The sequence below is a fragment of the Podarcis bocagei genome (genome assembly GCF_964188305.1).
Source record: "Podarcis bocagei genome assembly, chromosome: 3".
In the NCBI taxonomy this organism is placed as follows: Eukaryota; Metazoa; Chordata; class Lepidosauria; order Squamata; family Lacertidae; genus Podarcis; species Podarcis bocagei.
Genome location: NC_138127.1, coordinates 109,278,245 through 109,297,247, shown reverse-complemented (window position 1 = coordinate 109,297,247; position 19,003 = coordinate 109,278,245). Strand labels below are relative to the sequence as shown.

Below are 19,003 nucleotides of genomic sequence, written 5' to 3'. Positions count from 1 at the left end.
TATATTCACCCATCGTGGGGTGAAACCTGCGGCGCTAGGACCTGCCCATCCCCTGCCGGCTTGGAGGAGGGGGGGAGGCGGGGGGCGTGGCTCGACGTGAGGGGCGTGGCTTTTTCGCGCAGGCGGGAGTAGGCGTGGCCCACTTGTCCCTGGCCGACTTCTTGGAGGAGGGGGCGTGGCCCGCCTGGAGCGTGGGCGTGGCTTCCCTTGGCGGGGGGCGTGGCCTCGCCTTCCCCTCAGAGTCTCCTCAGAGACTCTTTTCCCTCAGAGCGTCTCTGCCTCGGGAGGCGATGGCGGCGAAGCGGCGGGCGGTGCTCTTCGACCTGGGCGGCGTCCTCTTCGGCAGCGGCCTCCCGGGAGTCTTCCGGCAGCTGGAGCCGTCGCTGGGCCTGCCCGGGTGGGTAGCCGGCCGCGAGGGGAGGACGCGGCGGCGGCGAAGGGGGCGGAGGCAAACTCGCCCGCCCGACTGCTGCTCTTGGCTCGGGAGGCGACGCCAACCGCAAAAAACAGCCCCGCAGCCGCCGCCGCCGCGTCTCTCGCGTGTGCGTTTGTGTGTTGTTGGTCGCGCCCGGCCGCGCGCGAGTGAGAGAGAGGCTTCTGCTGCGCTGAATGTCTTGGGAGTCAGAAAGAGAGAGAGATCCACTCGTTGGATATTCGTGATAATTATCACAATTTAATGATCGCTATTCTTTAATTGATAATTAAATGATAAATAATTACAGAATCGTGTGTACTCAAAAATAAATGAACAATAATGTTTATATAATATAATAATAGTTAATAGTAATAATAATGTATTTTTAAATAAATTTAAATTTTTTATTATTATTATTTATACACTGCCCCTCTGGCTGGGTTTCCCCCTACTGTATATAATCACATAAAGTTAGCTAATTATAGTTGGATACTGTAATAGTAATCAATTATTATATAATTCCACGTAATCATATAATTGCGAATGACTAATTAATTATAACTAAATAATTCTTAGCTGTTACATACTATAACCCTGGAACAGAGGGGCCGGGAGGTGCCGCCTCGCGGTTGCCTTTGGGATTGGTGGTGGTGGCCCCGGGGGAGTTGTTGCGCTCTGCACGTGCCCAGAAGCTTCCTGAGCCTGCTGCCTTGTGGGAAGTGAGTGTCCTGGGCATTGGTGCCAGAAAGCCTTCAGAGGTGGTGGCAGGGTGAGTTGTTGCGCTCTGCACATGCTTAGGTGTTCGTTGCTACGCTCACACAGTGCTTTACAGAAACGGTACCTGTGGCTTTTTTTGGACCCAGGACCCGCTTTGAACCCAAACGTGCGTTGGGGGACCCGTTTCTTAATCCTTTACCACATATTTGTTTGGTTGTAAACTACCCTGTGATCTTCAGGGGAGGAGTAGTATATCAATCAATCAATCAATCAATTTTAATAGATAGATAGAGGTTCTGCTGAATGTATTGGACATCCCTGAGAGTCAGTTTGAGAGAGACAAGTTCATTAAACATATTAAAACCCCAGGCTTATGTGCCCCCCAGCAGCTGGCAGGGCAGTTGCTGCACTCTGCACATGCTTAGAGGTGTTTCAAGTCTGTTGTCATGTAGGCACTGTCCTGAGCATTGGTGTTGGAAGATGGAAGATCAGGGCTCTGTGGTGAACGCCCCACATTTAGGACTCTTGAGATATGTTTGCACCTTGAGGTGTTTACTGGAATTGTTTGTGTACAGGGGAGGGAGATGAGGACGGCTAAAGGGGTCCTATTGCTTTGTGGTTATTGTTACGTATTGCTATTTTTGTTATTTATTTTCCAATTTCTCTTTACATTTTTATTCAAGACAAGTCCACAAGCCGTAGAAACAGCAAAGATTGCACATCTTATAACAACCCGATCCAATGAAAATAAGTCTTAATAATAATTTATTATTTATACCCCACCCATTTGGCTGGATTTCCCCAGCCACGCTGGGCAGCTTCCAACAGAGACTGAAAATACATTAAAACATCAGTCATTAAAAACTTCCCTAAACAGGGCTGCCTTCAGATGTCTTCTAAGCATCAGATAGTTGTTTATCTATTTGACATCTGATAGGAGGGTGTTCCCCAGAGCGGGCGCCACTACCAAGAAGGCCCTCTGCCTGGTTCCCTGCAACTTGGCTGGTGCTGGATCTCAGTGTCTGGGCAGATCCTGACTTTAAAATAAACAACATGTATCAAATAAAGTAACATGCTACTGTGTCATTAAACAAAAAAAGGAAGTAGTTTGCAGCAACAAAACATACCGTATTTTTCACCCTATAGGACGCACCGGCCCATAGGACGCACTTTTTGGGGGGGGGGAATAAAGGGGGAAAATATTATTTCCCCCCCCCGAGCCCCAAAGAGCAAAGAAGCCACGACAGCGAGCGGGATGGATCCCGCTCGCTGTCCTGGCTTCGTTTTTAGCCTCGGGGCTGGGGGTCCAGGAGCGAAGGCGAGGCTGCAGAACCTCGCCATCGCTCCCGGAGCTTGCGGGGCTGGGGGCGGGGGAAGCCAGAGCTTCCCCCGACCCCAGCCCCCAGAACGGGTCCCAGAGCGATGGCGAAGCTGCGCGTGGCTTCGCCATCGCTCTCAGAGCTTGCGGGCCTGGAGGGATAGCTTCCTGAAGCCTGGAGAGCGAGAGGGGTCGGTGCGCACCGACCCCTCTCGCTCTCCAGGCTTCAGCGAAAGCCTGCATTCGCCCCATAGGGCGCGCACACATTTCCCCTTCATTTTTGGAGGGGAAAAAGTGCGTCCTATAGGGCGAAAAATACGGTAGACAGCGTACAGTAAAGCCCACTGAAAAGTTATGAGTTAACCATTGTACAAAGATGTCGTCTTAATTGCCTGCACAGGCCTAACACAATAGAAATGTTTTCAGCAGGTGCTTAAAACTTGCCACAAAAGGCACCTGCTGAATCTCTAGTGGCAGAGCATTCCACAGGACTGGGCCAATGACACCAAAGGCTTGGTTTCCTGTTGTTGTCAAATGTGCATGGTGCCTTGCAGAATGCAAGAGAGGGCAGGTGTCTGCACCAAGGAGCCCTGCAAGATAAAATTTGGCGTGATGGAAATTGAGGCAGCTGGTAAACAGGAGAAGAAGCGTGCATATACACATATATATTTGCACTTCACTGTGATCCTCATGCATAACCATGGCAACAAACCAGTATGGTAGGATGCTATTAACTTTGTAATAATTGCAATTCAACTGTGGAATTTACACCCAAAAGGTGTAAAGGTAAAGGGACCCCTGACCATTAGGTCCAGTCGTGACCGACTCTGGGGTTGCGGCGCTCATCTCGCTCTATAGGCCGATGGAGCCGGCGTTTGTCCGCAGACAGCTTCCGGGTCATGTGGCCAGCATGACCAAGCTGCTTCTGGCGAACCAGAGAAGCGCACGGAAAAGCCATTTACCTTCCCGCCAGAGCGGTACCTATTTATCTACTTGCACTTTGATGTGCTTTCTAACTGCCACCCGCATCCCTTTTGCAATTCAGCTGTGGAATTTACACCCACAAGGTGTAGTAACCATTTATTTGTGATGTTTTGCAACATCCCTAGGTATATGCTGACCTCTGCCAAGAAAATCAGGTTGCTTGTAATCCAGCTAGCACTGGCTTTGCCCAACTCTTTTCAAAAGAACAAATCTTTGCCTCTGGTCTTGGAATATAGTAGTTTCCGGGGAACAGAAATGGGGAGAGTGCTCCTATCGCTGGATTAGCCATTGTGAGAATGGGATGATGGATTTAGAAGAGACTTTGGCTTGATCCAGCAGCCACGCTCTTAAGTCACGTTCTGATTGTTCTTAAGAGTGGGCTTCCGGAAGCCATTTAGCAAGCTCCTGGTAGATGTTGCACTTGAGCTTGAGGTTTCCTCATTTGTAGCTCACTCCCTTAATCCCTGTGCAATATCCTGAGTTGAAGGACAGTACCCGGGCAGCCTTTCAACTTCTGCCAGGGCTTCGTATTGGCAGTAGGGGCTCCCATGATGGAATGGGCCCTCTACGCAAAAGTGTTTCATGCCATTGCGGGGGATTCAAACCGCCGACCTTCTGATCGGCAAGCCCTAGGCTCTGTGGTTTAGACCACAGCGTCACCCGCGTCCTAATCTGCACATGTAGTATGTCCCAAAACCTTAATCAATTGCAACTAAAGAATTCCTGACAGATGGCCATCCAACCTCTGCTTAAAAACCACCACCACCTTCTGAGGGAGTCTGTTCCATCGTTGAACAGCTCTTCATAACTTTTGTCGGAATCTCGTTTCCTGTCATGTGAATCCATTGATTCTGGCCCTGCCCTTTGGAGCAGCAGTAAGCAAGCTTGGTCCATCTTTCATATGACAGCCCTTCAGGTATTAGCACTGCTTGTGAGCAGTCCTTGATTCCTCCTGCCAGTCATCTTAGAAGAGCCAGCCTGCTGGGTTGGGTCTAAAGGCTCATGAGCCCAGCATCCTTTCCTCCCAGACGCCTTTGGGGAGTCCACAGTAAAGATCTGAGTGCAGCTGCCATCCCCACTGGGGTTCAGGCAATTACACCATCTGTTGATGGGCTTGGAATGGAAGGTGGTGCAGCTGAATAGTGAAGGTTGCAAGATTCAGGGCAGATAGAGGATTTTTTCACGAAGCGCATAGTTAAACTATGGAACTTGCTCCCCCAGAAGGCAGCAGTGACCACCAACTCACTACTTGTAGGTACTTGGTATTGTTTTGAGAGGTATTGTATTGAGCTTGGCTTTGCAGGGAACAGGTGGCGCTGTGGTCTAAACCCCTGAGCCTCTTGGGCTTGCCGATTGGAAGGTCGGTAATTCGAATCCCCACGACGGTGGTGAGCTCCCATTGTTCTGTCCCAGCTTCTGCCAACCTAGCAGTTCTAAAGCATGCCTGCTTTGTTGTTGTTTAAATAGAAAAATTCCTTCCTGTAGCACCTTAAAGACCAACTAAGTTAGTTCTTGGTATAAGCTTTCGTGTGCATGCACACTTCTTCAGAAGTGTCGTTTAGTCGTGTCTGACTCTTCGTGACCCCCATGGACCAGAGCATGCCAGGCACTTCTGTCTTCCACTGCCTCCCGCAGTTTGGTCAAACTCATGCTGGTAGCTTCGAGAACACTATCCAACCATCTCGTCCTCTGTTGTCCCCTTCTCCTTGTGCCCTCCATCTTTCCCAACATCAGGGTCTTTTCCAGGGAGTCTTCTCTTCTCATGAGGTGGCCAAAGTATTGGAGCCTCAGCTTCAGGATCTGTCCTTCCAGTGAGCTAATCAGGGCTGATTTTCTTAAGAATGGGTAGGTTTGATCTTCTTGCAGTCCATGGGACTCTCAAGAGTCTCCTCCAGCACCAGTGATCCCCCTTCATGGATCACTGCCTTGCCATGGCGAAGGGGCTTGAATAACTCAGAGAAGCTATGAACTATGCCGAGCAGGGCACCCAAGATGAACAGGTCATAGTGGAGAGTTTTGACCAAACCTGATCCACCTGGAGGAGGAACCGGCAAGCCACTCCAGTATCCCTGCCAAGAAAACTCCATGGACAAAGACAAGAGGCATATAAAAGCATGCTTGTGCAAGTAGATAAATAGGTACCATTGTGGCAGGAAGGTAAACGGCATTTTTGTGCGCTCTGGCTTCCATCAAAGTGTCCCATTGCACCAGAAGCGGTTTAGTCCTGCTGGCCACATGACCCGGAAAGCTGTCTGTGGACAAACGCTGTCTCCTACGGGCTAAAGCGAGATGAGTGCTTTATTGAAACAAACAAACCCCATGCCATTTGGTCCTGTCAATTTTGCCATTCTCTTTAGAGGGATATTTTATTGATCTTTGTCTGAAACTACAATCATTTCATCCCACCATTTCCAGCAAATGCACCTTAAGGTTACTTGCACTGAAACTGAACTTAATACACATTTCAATCACAGTACAGTTAAAAGGAATTTTGTGCTTTAAAAAAAGTGTCGCTAGAATAAATCAATCAATACAGACAGCAGCAGGAACAGCAGCCCCAGTTCTAGACAGGAACAGAGGAAACTGTCTCTTTTTTCTTTTCCCTATATAATTGTGTTTTGTATTTTTGTATAAATGAGTTAGAGTTTTGAGTGTTTAATGGGTTAAAAAAAGCTTTCAATAAAAATGTTATTGGCAAATAAGGAAACTGCCTTATTATATGTGAGTAAGTTCGAAAAGTGCAAGTAGATAAATAGGTACCGCTACGGTGGGAAGGTAAACAGTGTTTCCGTGCGCTGCTCTGGTTCGCCAGAAGTGGCTTTGTCATGCTGGCCACATTACCTTTAAGGCATGAAAACTGCCTAAATCTCTCTTACCTAGGCAACACAGGGACCTCGCTTTATTTCCTTCACGTATTTTCCAACACCTTTATCACTCAGTGTTCTCATGCTAACTGCACCCCAGCTTTCTTTGAAACCACTCACTCTGTCTAACCCACAGGTTGTACCCTTTGGAATGCATAAAGCAACACCTATGTACTTTATTGCGACATTTCGGAAGGTATCTTTTGTAAAGTTATCTGAGTTCATCAGGGATGTACCTGTAGGCTCCTGTATGTGTTAGGAGTGCAGTTTCTTCATGTAAGAGATAACATTGAGTTTAGCCCAGTCAGTTGCTGAGCAAGTAGTGTAACTCCCGTTTATTCATAGAATGCAACAACCTGTTTGCACAAGGCAGCTTTTGCAAGAAGATGAGATGGAGCAATAAGCCAGTTGACTTCTGCTGGGAACTGATTGGCAGCCCGTGAGCTGGTGGTGGATTAAATGCTTGCAGAGTGAAGCAGCTACTAGTCACTCTTGAGAGATGAGCTGGCTGCCTCTCCAGGCTTGAGGCTGGAAGAGAAGAACCTTGCAGCTGAAACTCTCCCAGAGACATTTCATGGGTGTGTGGGAAGGCAGGAGAAATGGGACTGGTTAAGCAGCCCAGACCATTTGTCCATTAATGTTGCTAACCACAATCACTCTTGCCTGCCTAACTCTTCGCACGTAACCATGACAAGTCACTGCTAGTGCATTAGCAGCCTAAAGAGAGGCAGATTCATGGAGGAGAGGGCTACTGATGGCTTCTAGCCATGATGGCTGTGACCAGTTACTGGAAACCTGGATGCTTTAGCTGAGATTCCTGCATTGCAGGGGGTTGGTCTAGATGACCCTTGGGGTCCCTTCCAACTCTACCATTCTATGATTTAGGAGAGATAGAATAATATACTTCTTCATGCAGTACATAGTCATACTAGGGAAGCAGTGATTTATGAAGGAGAGGGCTGTCAATGACTACTACCCATGATGCTTCTGGCTACCAGTTGCTGCCAACCACGGGATGGGAGAGCGCTCTTGCTCACGTTCTGCTCGCTGGTTTCCCACCAGGCTTATGGTTGGCCATTGTGAGCAGAGAATGCTGGACTCGATAGACCAGATGGGCCACTGGCGTAATCCTGCAAGCAGTAATAATAATAACAACAACAACAACAACAACAACAACAACAACAACAACAATAACAATAATAATAACAATAATAATTTATTTATACCCTGGCCATCTGGCTGAGTTTCCCCAGCCACTCTGGGCAGCTTCCAATCAAGTGTTAAAAACAGTACAGCATTAAATATTAAGAACTTCCCTAAACAGGGCTGCCTTCAGATGTCTTTCAAAGAAAAGATAGCTGCTTATTTCCTTCACATCTGAAGGGACGGTGTTCCACAGGGCGGGCGCCACAACCGAGAAGGCCCTCTGTCTGGTTCCTTGTAACTTCATTCTCGCAATGAGGGAACCACCAGAAGGCCCTCAGAGCTGGACCTCAGTGTCTGGGCTGAACAATGGGGGTGGAGACGCTCCTTCAGATATACTGGACCAAGGCCGTTTAGGGCTTTAAAGGTCAGCACCAACACTTTGAATTGTGCTCGGAAGCGTACTGGGAGCCAATGATTGTCCTTTTTACCGATTGTTGTCTTTTTAATTGTATATATTGCTTGTTTTATGTTGCTATGGCCATTGGCTAATGCGAATAAAGTTTATCTATCTATTGTGCTTGGAAACGTACTGGGAGCCAATGCAGATCTTTTAGGACCGGTGTTATGTGGTCCCTGCGGCCACTCCCAGTCACCAGTCTAGCTGCCGCATTCTGGATTAATTGTAGTTTCCGGGTTAACTTCAAAGGTAGCCCCACGTAGAGCGCATTGCAGTAGTCCAAGCGGGAGATAACCAGAGCATGCACCACTTTGGCGAGACAGTCTGTGGGCAGATAGGGTTTCAGCCTGCGTACCAGGTGGAGCTGGTAGACAGTCACCCTGGACACAGAATTAACCTGCGCCTCCATGGACAGCTGTGAGTCCAAAATGACTCCCAGGCTGTGCACCTGGTCCTTATCTTACCTTCTTATGCCCTTTGACATCAAATGGCATAATTGGTAGGTAGTGTTCTCCTGCGTTCTATTGTTTGCTTCACCTTCATGTTCCCTCCCCTTTCCCTATCCTACAACTCTATGATGGGAAAGATCAGCTCCTTCCATTTGATATATGATGTCAAACACAAAGCCCCACTTTCAGAAGAAATGCTTTGATGGAAATCCAAAGCCCTCAAGGAAGAGAGTTGGTACATCTGGAACACCACGTTCTTCCATTCTCCATACACACCACATGCAAAATTCCATCGGGAACATGGAGACATCCTTTCAAAGGCACACATGAGCGATGGCTATAAAAAGAGGGATTAGGGGAGGTTGCTGAAATGCAACAGAACAAGACAGCACATGCTGCATTCTAATGGTAGGACAGGGTAGCAGATATGGGATCAAGACAGTACAAGAGGTTCTGCCATCTAAGGCCCAGCCTTTAGCCTGAGGGATGAAACAGTCCATCTACGGAACAACTAAAGCTCTTCTAAAAAAGACTTGAGAAATTGTATTTTCATCCCAAATCCCTTGGTTGATCTTCAGCCAGACCTACAACTGGATATAATTACTAGGTGGAGATTCTGGGGCTGCTGAGCGCTCTATTCTGCCTTGGTCAGGCCCCACCTGGGGTCTTCTGCCCAGTTCCAGGCATTGCAATTTAAGAAGGATATTGACAAGTTGGAAGGTGTGCAGAGGAGGCTGAGCAGGATGATGAAGGGCCTGGGAACCAAACCATATGAGGAATGGTTGAGGGAGTAGAAGATGTTTGGCCTGGAGAAGAGGAGGCTGAGAAGTGATAGGATTGCCATCTTCACATATCTGATCGGCTGTCACATGGAAGATGGGGCAAGGTTGTTTTCTGCTGCTCCAGAGGGGAGGGCCTGAACCAATAGTTTCAAATTATAAGAAAGGCGGTTCCGACTAAATATTAGGAAGAACTTTCTGACATTAAGAGCTGTGTGACAGTAGAAGAGACTCCCTTGGAAGGTGGTAGACTCCTTCCTTGGAAGTTTTTAAGCAGAGGTTGGTTGGCCTATCTGTCAGAGAATCTTCAGCTGTGATTTCTGCATTGCAGGGCGTTGGACTAGATAGAAACTATGATTCTGATTCAGCCTGGAGCCTTCCGCATGCAAATCAGGTGTTCTGCCGTGGAGCCTTGACCTGTCCTCATTACCACTGATTTTTGAAGGCCGAGATTGCACTGTTATAATTTGAAATGATAAATAAATGAGACAAAAGCAGAGCTGCCAAACAAAGAAGCCAATTAGCATAAATATGCATTATGCAAGTAAAGGGCATTCTTAATGGAAGCAACTGTGCCAGAACCGTCGGAAACGGATGAGCTTTAAGCGTCCCTCAAGTTGACAGGTAACTCTATCAGAAATGCAGAGCTTCCGGCTGCTTTGGGTTCTCAATGAGCAGAAGAACAGGGTACAAATAAAAATATAGAAAGAGAAGCTCCAGAAAGTTGAGTTCCCAAGAGGGATCCTAAGAAGGGAAGCCAAGGGAATCTATTTAGTGCAGAGCAGGAATCAAAGAGCAGAGTGAAAGAATGGGGAGTTAGGAAAAATAGGCAAGAGAAATTCAAGTCTGCTCAAGTCACAGCTGAGTGCTGGCCTTGAATACTGAAGCTCCATAAGAACTTAATAAGAGCCTGCTGCACCTGGCTGCTGGCCAGTCTCGTCCAGCATCCTTTTCTCGCAGTGGCCAACCAGATGCCTGTGAGAAACCAGCAAGAAGGATCTGAGCGCAAGAGTCCTTTCCCCTCATTCAGCTTCTAGCACCTGGTGTTTCAGAAGCATCACTGCTTCCAACTGGGTGGAGACCGAGCATAGCTAGCAGCCATTCATAGCCCTTTTCTCCATGAGCTTGTCTAAACCTCTTTTAAAGACATCTAGGATGATAGCTGGGATGCGGGTGGTGCTGTGGGTTAAACCACAGAGCCTAGGACTTGCCAATCAGAAGGTCAGCGGTTTGAATCCCTGCAACGGGGTGAGCTCCCGTTGCTCAGTCCCTGCTCCTGCCAACCTAGCAGTTCGAAAGCACACCAGTGCAAGTAGATAAATAGGTACTGCTCCGGCGGGAAGGGAAACGGCGTTTCCGTGCGCTGCTCTGATTCGCCAGAAGTGACTTAGTCATGCTGGCCACATGACCTGGAAGCTGTACGCCTGCTCCCTTGGCCAATAAAGCGAGATGAGCGCCGCAAACCCAGAGTCAGCCACGACTGGACCTAACGGTCAGGGGTCCCTTTACCTTTACCTTTTAGGATGATAACTATCATTGCCTCCTTCTAGAGCAAGTTGCATAGTTTAACTGTGTGCTGCCATGAAGGAGGTACTTGTTGTTTGTTACACTGCTACTCGCTCTTCTTCCAAGGAACATAGGCTCCTCCACATCAACTCCCTGACAACTGTGTGAGGTAGGTTAGGAGGAGATTGCAACTAGCCTAAGTTTACTCACTAATTTTCATGGCTCAGAGGAACTCTCATTTAAACCTAGATCTTCCCAAGCCAAGGGCAGCACCTTTAAACTGCACACCACTACTGGCTGTCAGAAGCGGGTTAAAGTACAGCCTCTGGAACTTCTTTCAAACGAAGGCTACACTTGCAGCCAGAGTAGAACTTGCCATGTGCTATCAAGAATGGGAGGAGGAAGAACGGGGTATTTATGGGAGACCAAAACATCGTAATTGTAGGTGACTGTCAACGATAACTGAACTCTGTTACTTAAACCAGGCAGAGGGCCTTCTCGGTAGTGGCGCCCGCCCTGTGGAACACCCTCCCATCAGATGTCAAGGGAATAAACAACTACAGTGGTACCTCTGGATGCGAACGGGATCTGTTCCAGAGCCTTGTTCGCATCCAGAAGCGAACGTAAGACGCGACTGTGCGTCTGCGCGGGTCGCGTTTCGCCGCTTCTGCGCATGCGCATGACGTCATTTTGAGCGTCTGCGTGAGTGGCAAAACCTGGAAGTAATGCGCTTACTCCATTACTTCCAGGTCGCCATGGAGCGCAACCCGAAAATATTTAAGGTGAAGCGTATTCATCCCAAGGTATGACTGTACCTGACTTTTAGAAAACATCTGAAGGCAGCCCTGTTTAGTGCAGTTTTTAATATTTGATGTTTTATCGTGTTTTTCATATGTTATTGGGAGCCATCCAGAGTGGCTGGGGAAACTCAGCCAGATGGGCGGGGTATAAATTTATTATTAATAATAATAATAGCACCTGTCGAAGCTAGACCCTGCTATAGGAGTGCATGATTTGGGTTCATGTGCAAAGCCTCGCACCCTTCATTAAGAGCAATAACCTTAGGGAAGGGAAAATATGATTGGCTCCCAAGTCCTAGAATGTTTGATTTGCTATGTTTACTACAGGATCAGCATGTTCTTCCTCTGTAAATCTAAAACAAAATCACTACCAAGGGTTATTTGACACCTTTAGGATTGAGCATGGCTTATGCTGACCACAATGATACGTTTTGGAAATGTAAATATAGTGTCTGCTCCTGGTTTAACATAGGGGAAGAGGGAAGTTAAAAGAGGCTTTTGGATAGAGATAATGAGTTATCCACAAAGTGCCGACCATCCTGAATGCTTTGAGGTTGTATGGCATCTGTGGATGGCCGCATGGGATGGTACCCAACACAAGGCATCTGAGAAAGCTTTGGGTCTCAGATTTATCTGACATTGTCTTCTTGCACTCTGTATTGGGGTGGGGTGCCAGTGGCCCTCCAGATGCTGTTGAACACCCAACTCCTATCAGTCCACAGAGCCTTGGACTTGCCGATCAGAAGGTCGGCGGTTCAAATCCCTGCGACGGGGTGAGTTCCCGTTGCTCGGTCCCTGCTCCTGCCAACCTAGCAGTTCGAAAGCACGTCAAAGATAAATAGGTACCGCTCCAGCGGGAAGGTAAACGGAGTTTCTGTGCGCTGCTCTGGTTCGCCAGAAGCGGCTTAGTCATGCTGGCCACATGACCCGGAAGCTGTATGCCGGCTCCCTCAGCCAGTAAAGCAAGATAAGCGCCGCAACCCCAGAGTCAGCCACGACTGGACATAACGGTCAGGGGTCCCTTTACCTTTTACTTGCTGAAACCCCAAGCCCAGGCATGCAGCAGATTGGTGGAACTGCACAGCTGCCAGTAATGGCAGTGCCCAGGGCAGAAGGGCTGAGACACAAAGAAATAGGACAGTTCAACGAGGCCCTTCAGTATTGCCTGGAAAGGCTGGGGAAGGGAACGTGAAGGCGAAGCAAACAACAGAATGCAGGAGGACATAAAATAATAATGATCATTATTAGCACTACTACTGTTTTACTTATTTCCTGACTTTCTCCAGAACCAGGACCCAAGGTGGCTAGAAAAAACAAATGAAAAAAGGAGAAAAGAGAAAAAGTGTTGCTGAATCTGAGGAAGTGATTGCGCATCAGGGTGGCTTTCTGGTTTTGCCCAATGCTCCTTTCCAAATCTTCCTGGCTGCTGAAAAGCAACCCTTTTTTCCTCTATATATCTCTGCCATCTCACCCCAACCTTCCCACTCAACACTTCTGCCTTCATTTGCTCATCTCTGCCTCTTTGTTTTCCTTCATTTTTGGGCAGCATGGAGGTGTGAGGAAGGGTTGCCCGGGTGAAGAGACGAACTCCTTTCCCTGGCTGTTTCGTTTTCTGCTGCTGCCCCTTGCAGAATGAATTGGTTGCAGGCGCTTAGCAGGGAGCAATGGCCCCTTTTCCGTCAGGAAGACCTTTCTGACCCATCTCTCTTGACCAGAGAAGGTGCCAGTTAATTCCCCCAGCTTTTCGGATTGTTATTCTGGTTTCTTCTAGAAGAGGAAGATTTCTGCTTTCTGCAGAACTGTTTTTGGCATTGAAAGAGCAGTGCTTTCAGACGATTTTTGTTCTCGTTGCTAACTATGCGCAGCACTGAGCCCAGAGCTCAGAAAGTGTGCATCCTAATGAAATTCCCTGATGCAAAATGCACCTAGAACAATGGGAGTTTTGAACACTGGACGGAATCCTTTCCACGCTGGGCTGCAACTTCCTGACCCACAGTCACTGGGACAGAAAGGATACTTCCATTCCCACAAAGCCCTGTATGCCCCCCCTCCATATTGAAAACAGACAACCAGTTACAGTGGTACCTCGGGTTAAGTACTTAATTCATTCCGGAGGTCTGTTCTTAACCTGAAACTGTTCTTAACCTGAAGCACCACTTTAGCTAATGGGGCTGCGCCGCCGGAGCACGATTTCTGTTCTCATCCTGAAGCAAAGTTCTTAACCTGAGGTACTATTTCTGGGTTAGCGGAGTCCGTAACCTGAAGCGTATGTATCCTGAAGCGTATGTAACCTAAAGTACCACTGTATTCACTACCAACCAATTATGGCAATTGGTGTCAAAGGGCATAAGAAAATAAGAATAGCCTGCAGGATCATGCCAATGGCCCACCTGGTCTGTTGAGTCCAGCATTCTCTGCTCACAATGGCCAACCATAAGCCTGTTGGGAAACCAGCGAGCAGAACATGATCAAGAGCGCTCTCCCATCTCGTGGTTGGCAGCAACTGGTAGCCAGAAGCATCATGGCTAGTAGTCATTGACAGCCCTCTCCTTCATAAATCACTGCCTCCATAGTATGACTATGTACTGCATGAAGAAGTATATTCTTCTATCTGTCCTAAATCATAGAATGGTAGAGTTGGAAAGGGACCCCAAGGGTCATGTAGTCCAACCCCCTGCAGTGCAGGAATCTCAGCTAAAGCATCTGTGACAGATGGCCGTTCAACCTCTGCTTAAAAACTTCCAAGGAAGGATCGAGCCCACAACCTGCCAAGGGAGACCATTCCACTGTCGAACTCCTCTTGCTGTTTTTTCTGATGTTTAGTCAAAATCTCCTTTCTTAAATTCCATTCCACAGTGCAGAGAACTCTCTGGGAGTTGATTGAGCACATGAGCTCGCATAGGTTTCTCACCTCCCTTGGCTGCCAAACCCAGAGACAGGGGTTGCCTGGTATGCCGCGCGGAGGACCTTAAGGTCCACAAATAACAACACTTTGGAGATCCCAAGCCTCAAGGAGGTTAGATTGGTTTCAGCTAGGGCCAGGGCCTTTTCAGCCCTGGCCCCGACTTGGTGGAAAGCTCTGTCACAAGAGACTGGGGCCCTGTGGGACTTGACATCTTTCCGCAGGGCCTGCAAGACAGAGCTGTTCTGCCTGGCCTTTGGTTTGGACTCAGTCTGACCCTTATGTTTCCCTCCCCTTATGGTCTTGATTTATCGGCTACTTTAAAATGAGGCTGCATTTTAAATTGCATTTTAACCTGTATTTTAAATTGCTCCCCCCCCTCTCCCCCCCCCATTATGTTTTTACTGTGATTTTATTGGTGTTAGCTGTCCTGAACCCGGCTCTGGCCGGGGAGGGCGGGGTATAAATAAAATTTATTATTATTATTATTAGAATCAAAGAATCATAGAGTTGGAAGAGACCACAAGGGCCATCGAGTCCAACCCCCTGCCAAGCAGGAAACACCATCAGAGCACTCCTGACATATGGTTGTCAAGCCTCTGCTTAAAGACCTCCAAAGAAGGAGACTCCACCACACTCCTTGGCAGCAAATTCCACTGTCGAACAGATCTTACTGTCAGGAAGTTCTTCCTAATGTTTAGGTGGAATCTTCTTTCTTGTAGTTTGGATCCATTGCTCCGTGTCCGCTTCTCTGGAGCAGCAGAAAACAACCTTTCTCCCTCCTCTATGTGACATCCTTTTATATATTTGAACATGGCTATCATATCACCCCTTAACCTCCTCTTCTCCAGGCTAAACATGCCCAGCTCCCTTAGCCGTTCCTCATAAGGCATCGTTTCCAGGCCTCCTCTTCCTCCTCCTCCTCCTCCTCCTCCTCCTCCTCCTCCTCCTCCTCCTCCTTCTTAACTCTCTGGTTGCCCATGATGTAAGATGAGCCCTGTAGGAGCAGGCCAGTGTCCCATCTCATGACCAACCAGATGTCCCAGTGGGAAGCCTGAAAGCATAACTTGAGTCCAAGAGCCCTTTCGTTGTGGAGCCAGAGTGTTGTATTGGTTAAGAGTGGTAGTCTCGTAATCTGGTGAACCGGGTTCGCTTCCCCACTCCTCCACATGCAGCTGCTGGGTGACCTTGGGCCAGTCACACTTCTCTGAAGTCTCTCAGCCTCACTCACCTCACAGAGTGTTTGTTGTGGGGCAGGAAAGGAAAGGAGAATGTTAGCCGCTTTGAGACTCCTTCGGGTAGTGAGAAAGTGGGATATCAAATCCAAACTCCTTCTTCTTCTTCTTCTTCTCCAACACCTGTGATTCTCAGCAATGCATTCAGAGCCATATTCCCTCCAATACACTGGTGGAGTATGTAGCCATCATGGCCTGGGACAGAGTTCTGTTATCATCCATCCATCCATTTCATAATATTTATACACAGTGGAACAGGCTCCCAGTGTGAGATGGTGGACTCTCCTTCCCTGCTGCCAAACATCTGGCCCTGGTTTCCTTGGGGCCACATCGGCAAGGCCAAGAGGGGGGGGCTTGTCGTCTGGGCAGCCTGGGACCTCCATGCACACTTCCCAGGCTTGGGGGTCCGGCGGTCACTAACAACACAGCCTTTTGGCTTCACCCCCAGAGGCACACTCCATTGTCTCCTGAGATAGACAGATGCCACCAACAATTGGGTCTTAATCTTCCTTCCTCCCTATCGCCTGTTCCACCCCGCAATAATGAAAGAGCATCAAAGAGAAGGCACCGGCTTCCAAGGTATTGCGTACATTTCACCTGGAAAGGCTAAAACTCACTTAGTCAGGATACGCCCTTGAGCACTTCCCCGGAACAAAGAGATACGGATACTGCCTTAATTACAAAGGCTGGAGATTATCTGATTGAAAAGGAGACAGATGAAAGAACCTGAGGTTTGGTCCGTTTCCCTTCTTGACATCTTAGTACTACAAGGGTACGCTTGGAAAGATTATTATTGCTTTAATTAGCAACCCGCCCTTTACCTTAAGGTCCCAGGGCTGGTTGCAACAGTTTTGAATGCAGTCGGATTGGTGAAGCCATCACTTTTATAGCTTTGGAGTTCAAACTTAAACCTGCGGTGCTGGCTGGCATTTCCATTGATGCAATTGAATAAGAGTTTGTCCTTGAGCTCTAGTTGACTCCCTTTTGTCCACAGGACTCCCTCCCCTGCTTGTGAAGCCTCTTTGCCTGTATACCCCCTTCCTTTGAACCCTGCAAGGCCCACCAAAGTCCTTCCTAGAATGCAACTAGAATGATCAAGGGGGTGGAGTGGCTCCCCGTGAAGTTAGGCAACGTCGGGGCTTTTCAGTTTCAAGAAAAGGCCAGCAACAGGGGGCATGGTGCAAGTTTTCAAAATTATAGAATGGGGAAGATGGATAGAGAAAAGTTAGATAAGCCTGCTGGGCCAGATGAGTCACTGGTCTGGTCCATGTTCTTTTGCTTCTGGGAAACTTGGCTTGGTTGGGCTTCCCAGGCATGTACAGTGGTGCCTCGCAAGACGAAAAGAATCCGTTCTGTGATTCTCTTCGTCTAGCGGTTTTTTCGTCTTGCGAAGCAAGCCCATTGACGGATTAGCGGATTAGCACTATTAGCGCTATTAGCCTTTTAGCGGCTTATCTGCTGATTGGATCAGCTGATAAGCGGCTTAGCGGCTTAGAAAAAGGGGGGGAAAGGGGGGAAAACCCGCAGGAACTCGCAAGACATTGTCGTCTTGCGAAGCAAGCCCATAGGAAATTTGTTTTGCGAAGCACCTCCAAAACGGAAAACTCTTTCGTCTAGCGAGTTTTCCGTCTTGCGAGGCATTCGTCTTGCGGGGCACCACTGTATACCCTTTTGAACGCTAGGCTGCTTTCTATAGACATGCACGGAAGCCCCCTCCTCCTTCCATCCAGGCAAGCCGAAGGCATTATCAGAGTTCCAGGGCACATTCCAGCCTGGTGCAAGCCTGCTAAAGGGGGCGTGGTCTGGAGAGTCGCAAGGGCCACTCAGAGAGAACGTGGGGGCCACAGAAGGCCTGAGTTTACCGACCCTTGGTGTAAAGTGAGAAGCCCTGCTTGGTTTTCAGGGTGTGTTTGTTTCATATATATATATGTTACAGTGGTACCTCGGGTTACATACGCTTCAGATTACAGATGCTTCAGGTTACAGACTCCACTAGCCCAGAAATGGTACCTCGGGTTAAGAACAGGGAGAGAACAGAAATCGTGCTCCGGTGGGAGGCCTCATTAGCTAAAGTGGTGCTTCAGGTTAAGAACAGTTTCAGGTTAAGAACAGACCTTTGGAACGAATAAAGTACTTAACCTGAGGTACCACTGTATATTGTAAGCCGCTCTGTAATTCGGATGAAAGGTGGAATATTAATATTAAAATTTTAAAAACTTAAGGAACCTGAAGGAGCGTCTCCACCCCCATCGTTCTGCCTGGACACTGAGGTCCAGCGCTGAGTGCCTTCTGGCAGTTCCCTCATTGCGAGAAGTGAGGTTACAGGGAATCAGGCAGAGGGCCTTTTCGGTGGTGGCGCCCACCCTGTGGAATGCCCTCCCTTCAGATGTGAAGGAAATAAGCAGCTATCTTATCTTTAAAAGACATCTGAAGGCAGCCCTGTTTTGGGAAGCTTTTAATATTTAATGCTGTATTGTTTTTAACACTCGATTGGAAGCTGCCCAGAGTGGTTGGGGAAACTCAGCCAGATGGGTGGGGTATAAATTATTATTATTATTATTATTATTATTATTATTATTATTAAGCTGTGCTATCATAAATATTAAGGCCTTAAATGATAGTTTTAGGTTATATGTTAGCGACTAAATTTTAATTTATATATTTATTAACTGTTGCTATATCTGTATTGTCGCTGTTATACCTAATTTGCAAATTCAGATGTATCCCTATTGTGTTTTATGATTCCTTGATATTGTATGTGGGCTGGAACTGGTCTGTGACCGAAATAGTAAATTCATCATCATCATCATATTATTAATTTACAGTGGAGCAGAGATTCATTTGCCAGTCTTACTGGGGTCTAATTTTGTATGTGTGCGTGTGCTTTCATCTTCTAGCGATTTCTTCCACAATGCTGCCTCGCAAGGAGGCATTGATGGACACTTCTCCAAAGTGATGACGGGCCAGATGGCACTCACTCAGGTAAGACTGAGGGGCTGGGGGGGGAAGGGGTCTTGGCTTGGGGCAGAGCATGTCATGGGGAGTTCCATCGTTGGGATCTCTAGACAGCAGGACAGTTCCATCAGGCCCGGTCCGGTGGGATCCGAAAGACATTTCTGCCATCTCAGTCGTGCTTGCTGGAAAGACCTAGCCTTTTCTTGCACAACTGTTTCAAGATAAATAATGCAATTCTCCCTAAGGTTTGATGGCTGGGGAGCACACAGGGAAGATCGTAAATCTGTGGCAGGTCACCTGCAGAAGGTCCCAGGTTGTCCCTGGGTAGGGAACCTATAGAGCCTGGAAACCCTGGAGAGCTGCTCTCCATCCATTCAGACAACACTGAGATGTTGTTGTTGTTTGGTCGTTTAGTCGTGTCCGACTCTTCATGACCCCCTGGACCAGAGCACGCCAGGCACTCCTGTCTTCCACTG

At 48.0% G+C, this 19,003-nt stretch overlaps 1 protein-coding gene across 1 annotated transcript in view; it reads left to right on the top strand.

Annotated features, from left to right (window-relative positions):
• The first annotated feature begins 255 nt into the window (after positions 1 to 255).
• The window catches only part of EPHX2 (epoxide hydrolase 2), a 91,719-nt gene continuing 72,971 nt past the window's right edge, over positions 256 to 19,003 (top strand). The window contains exons 1-2 of the mRNA XM_081188726.1: positions 256 to 397; positions 18,470 to 18,554. Of these exons, the coding sequence (XP_081044852.1) occupies positions 291 to 397; positions 18,470 to 18,554 (192 nt within the window). The 5' untranslated portion in view covers positions 256 to 290. The remainder of the gene's footprint in view (positions 398 to 18,469; positions 18,555 to 19,003) is intronic.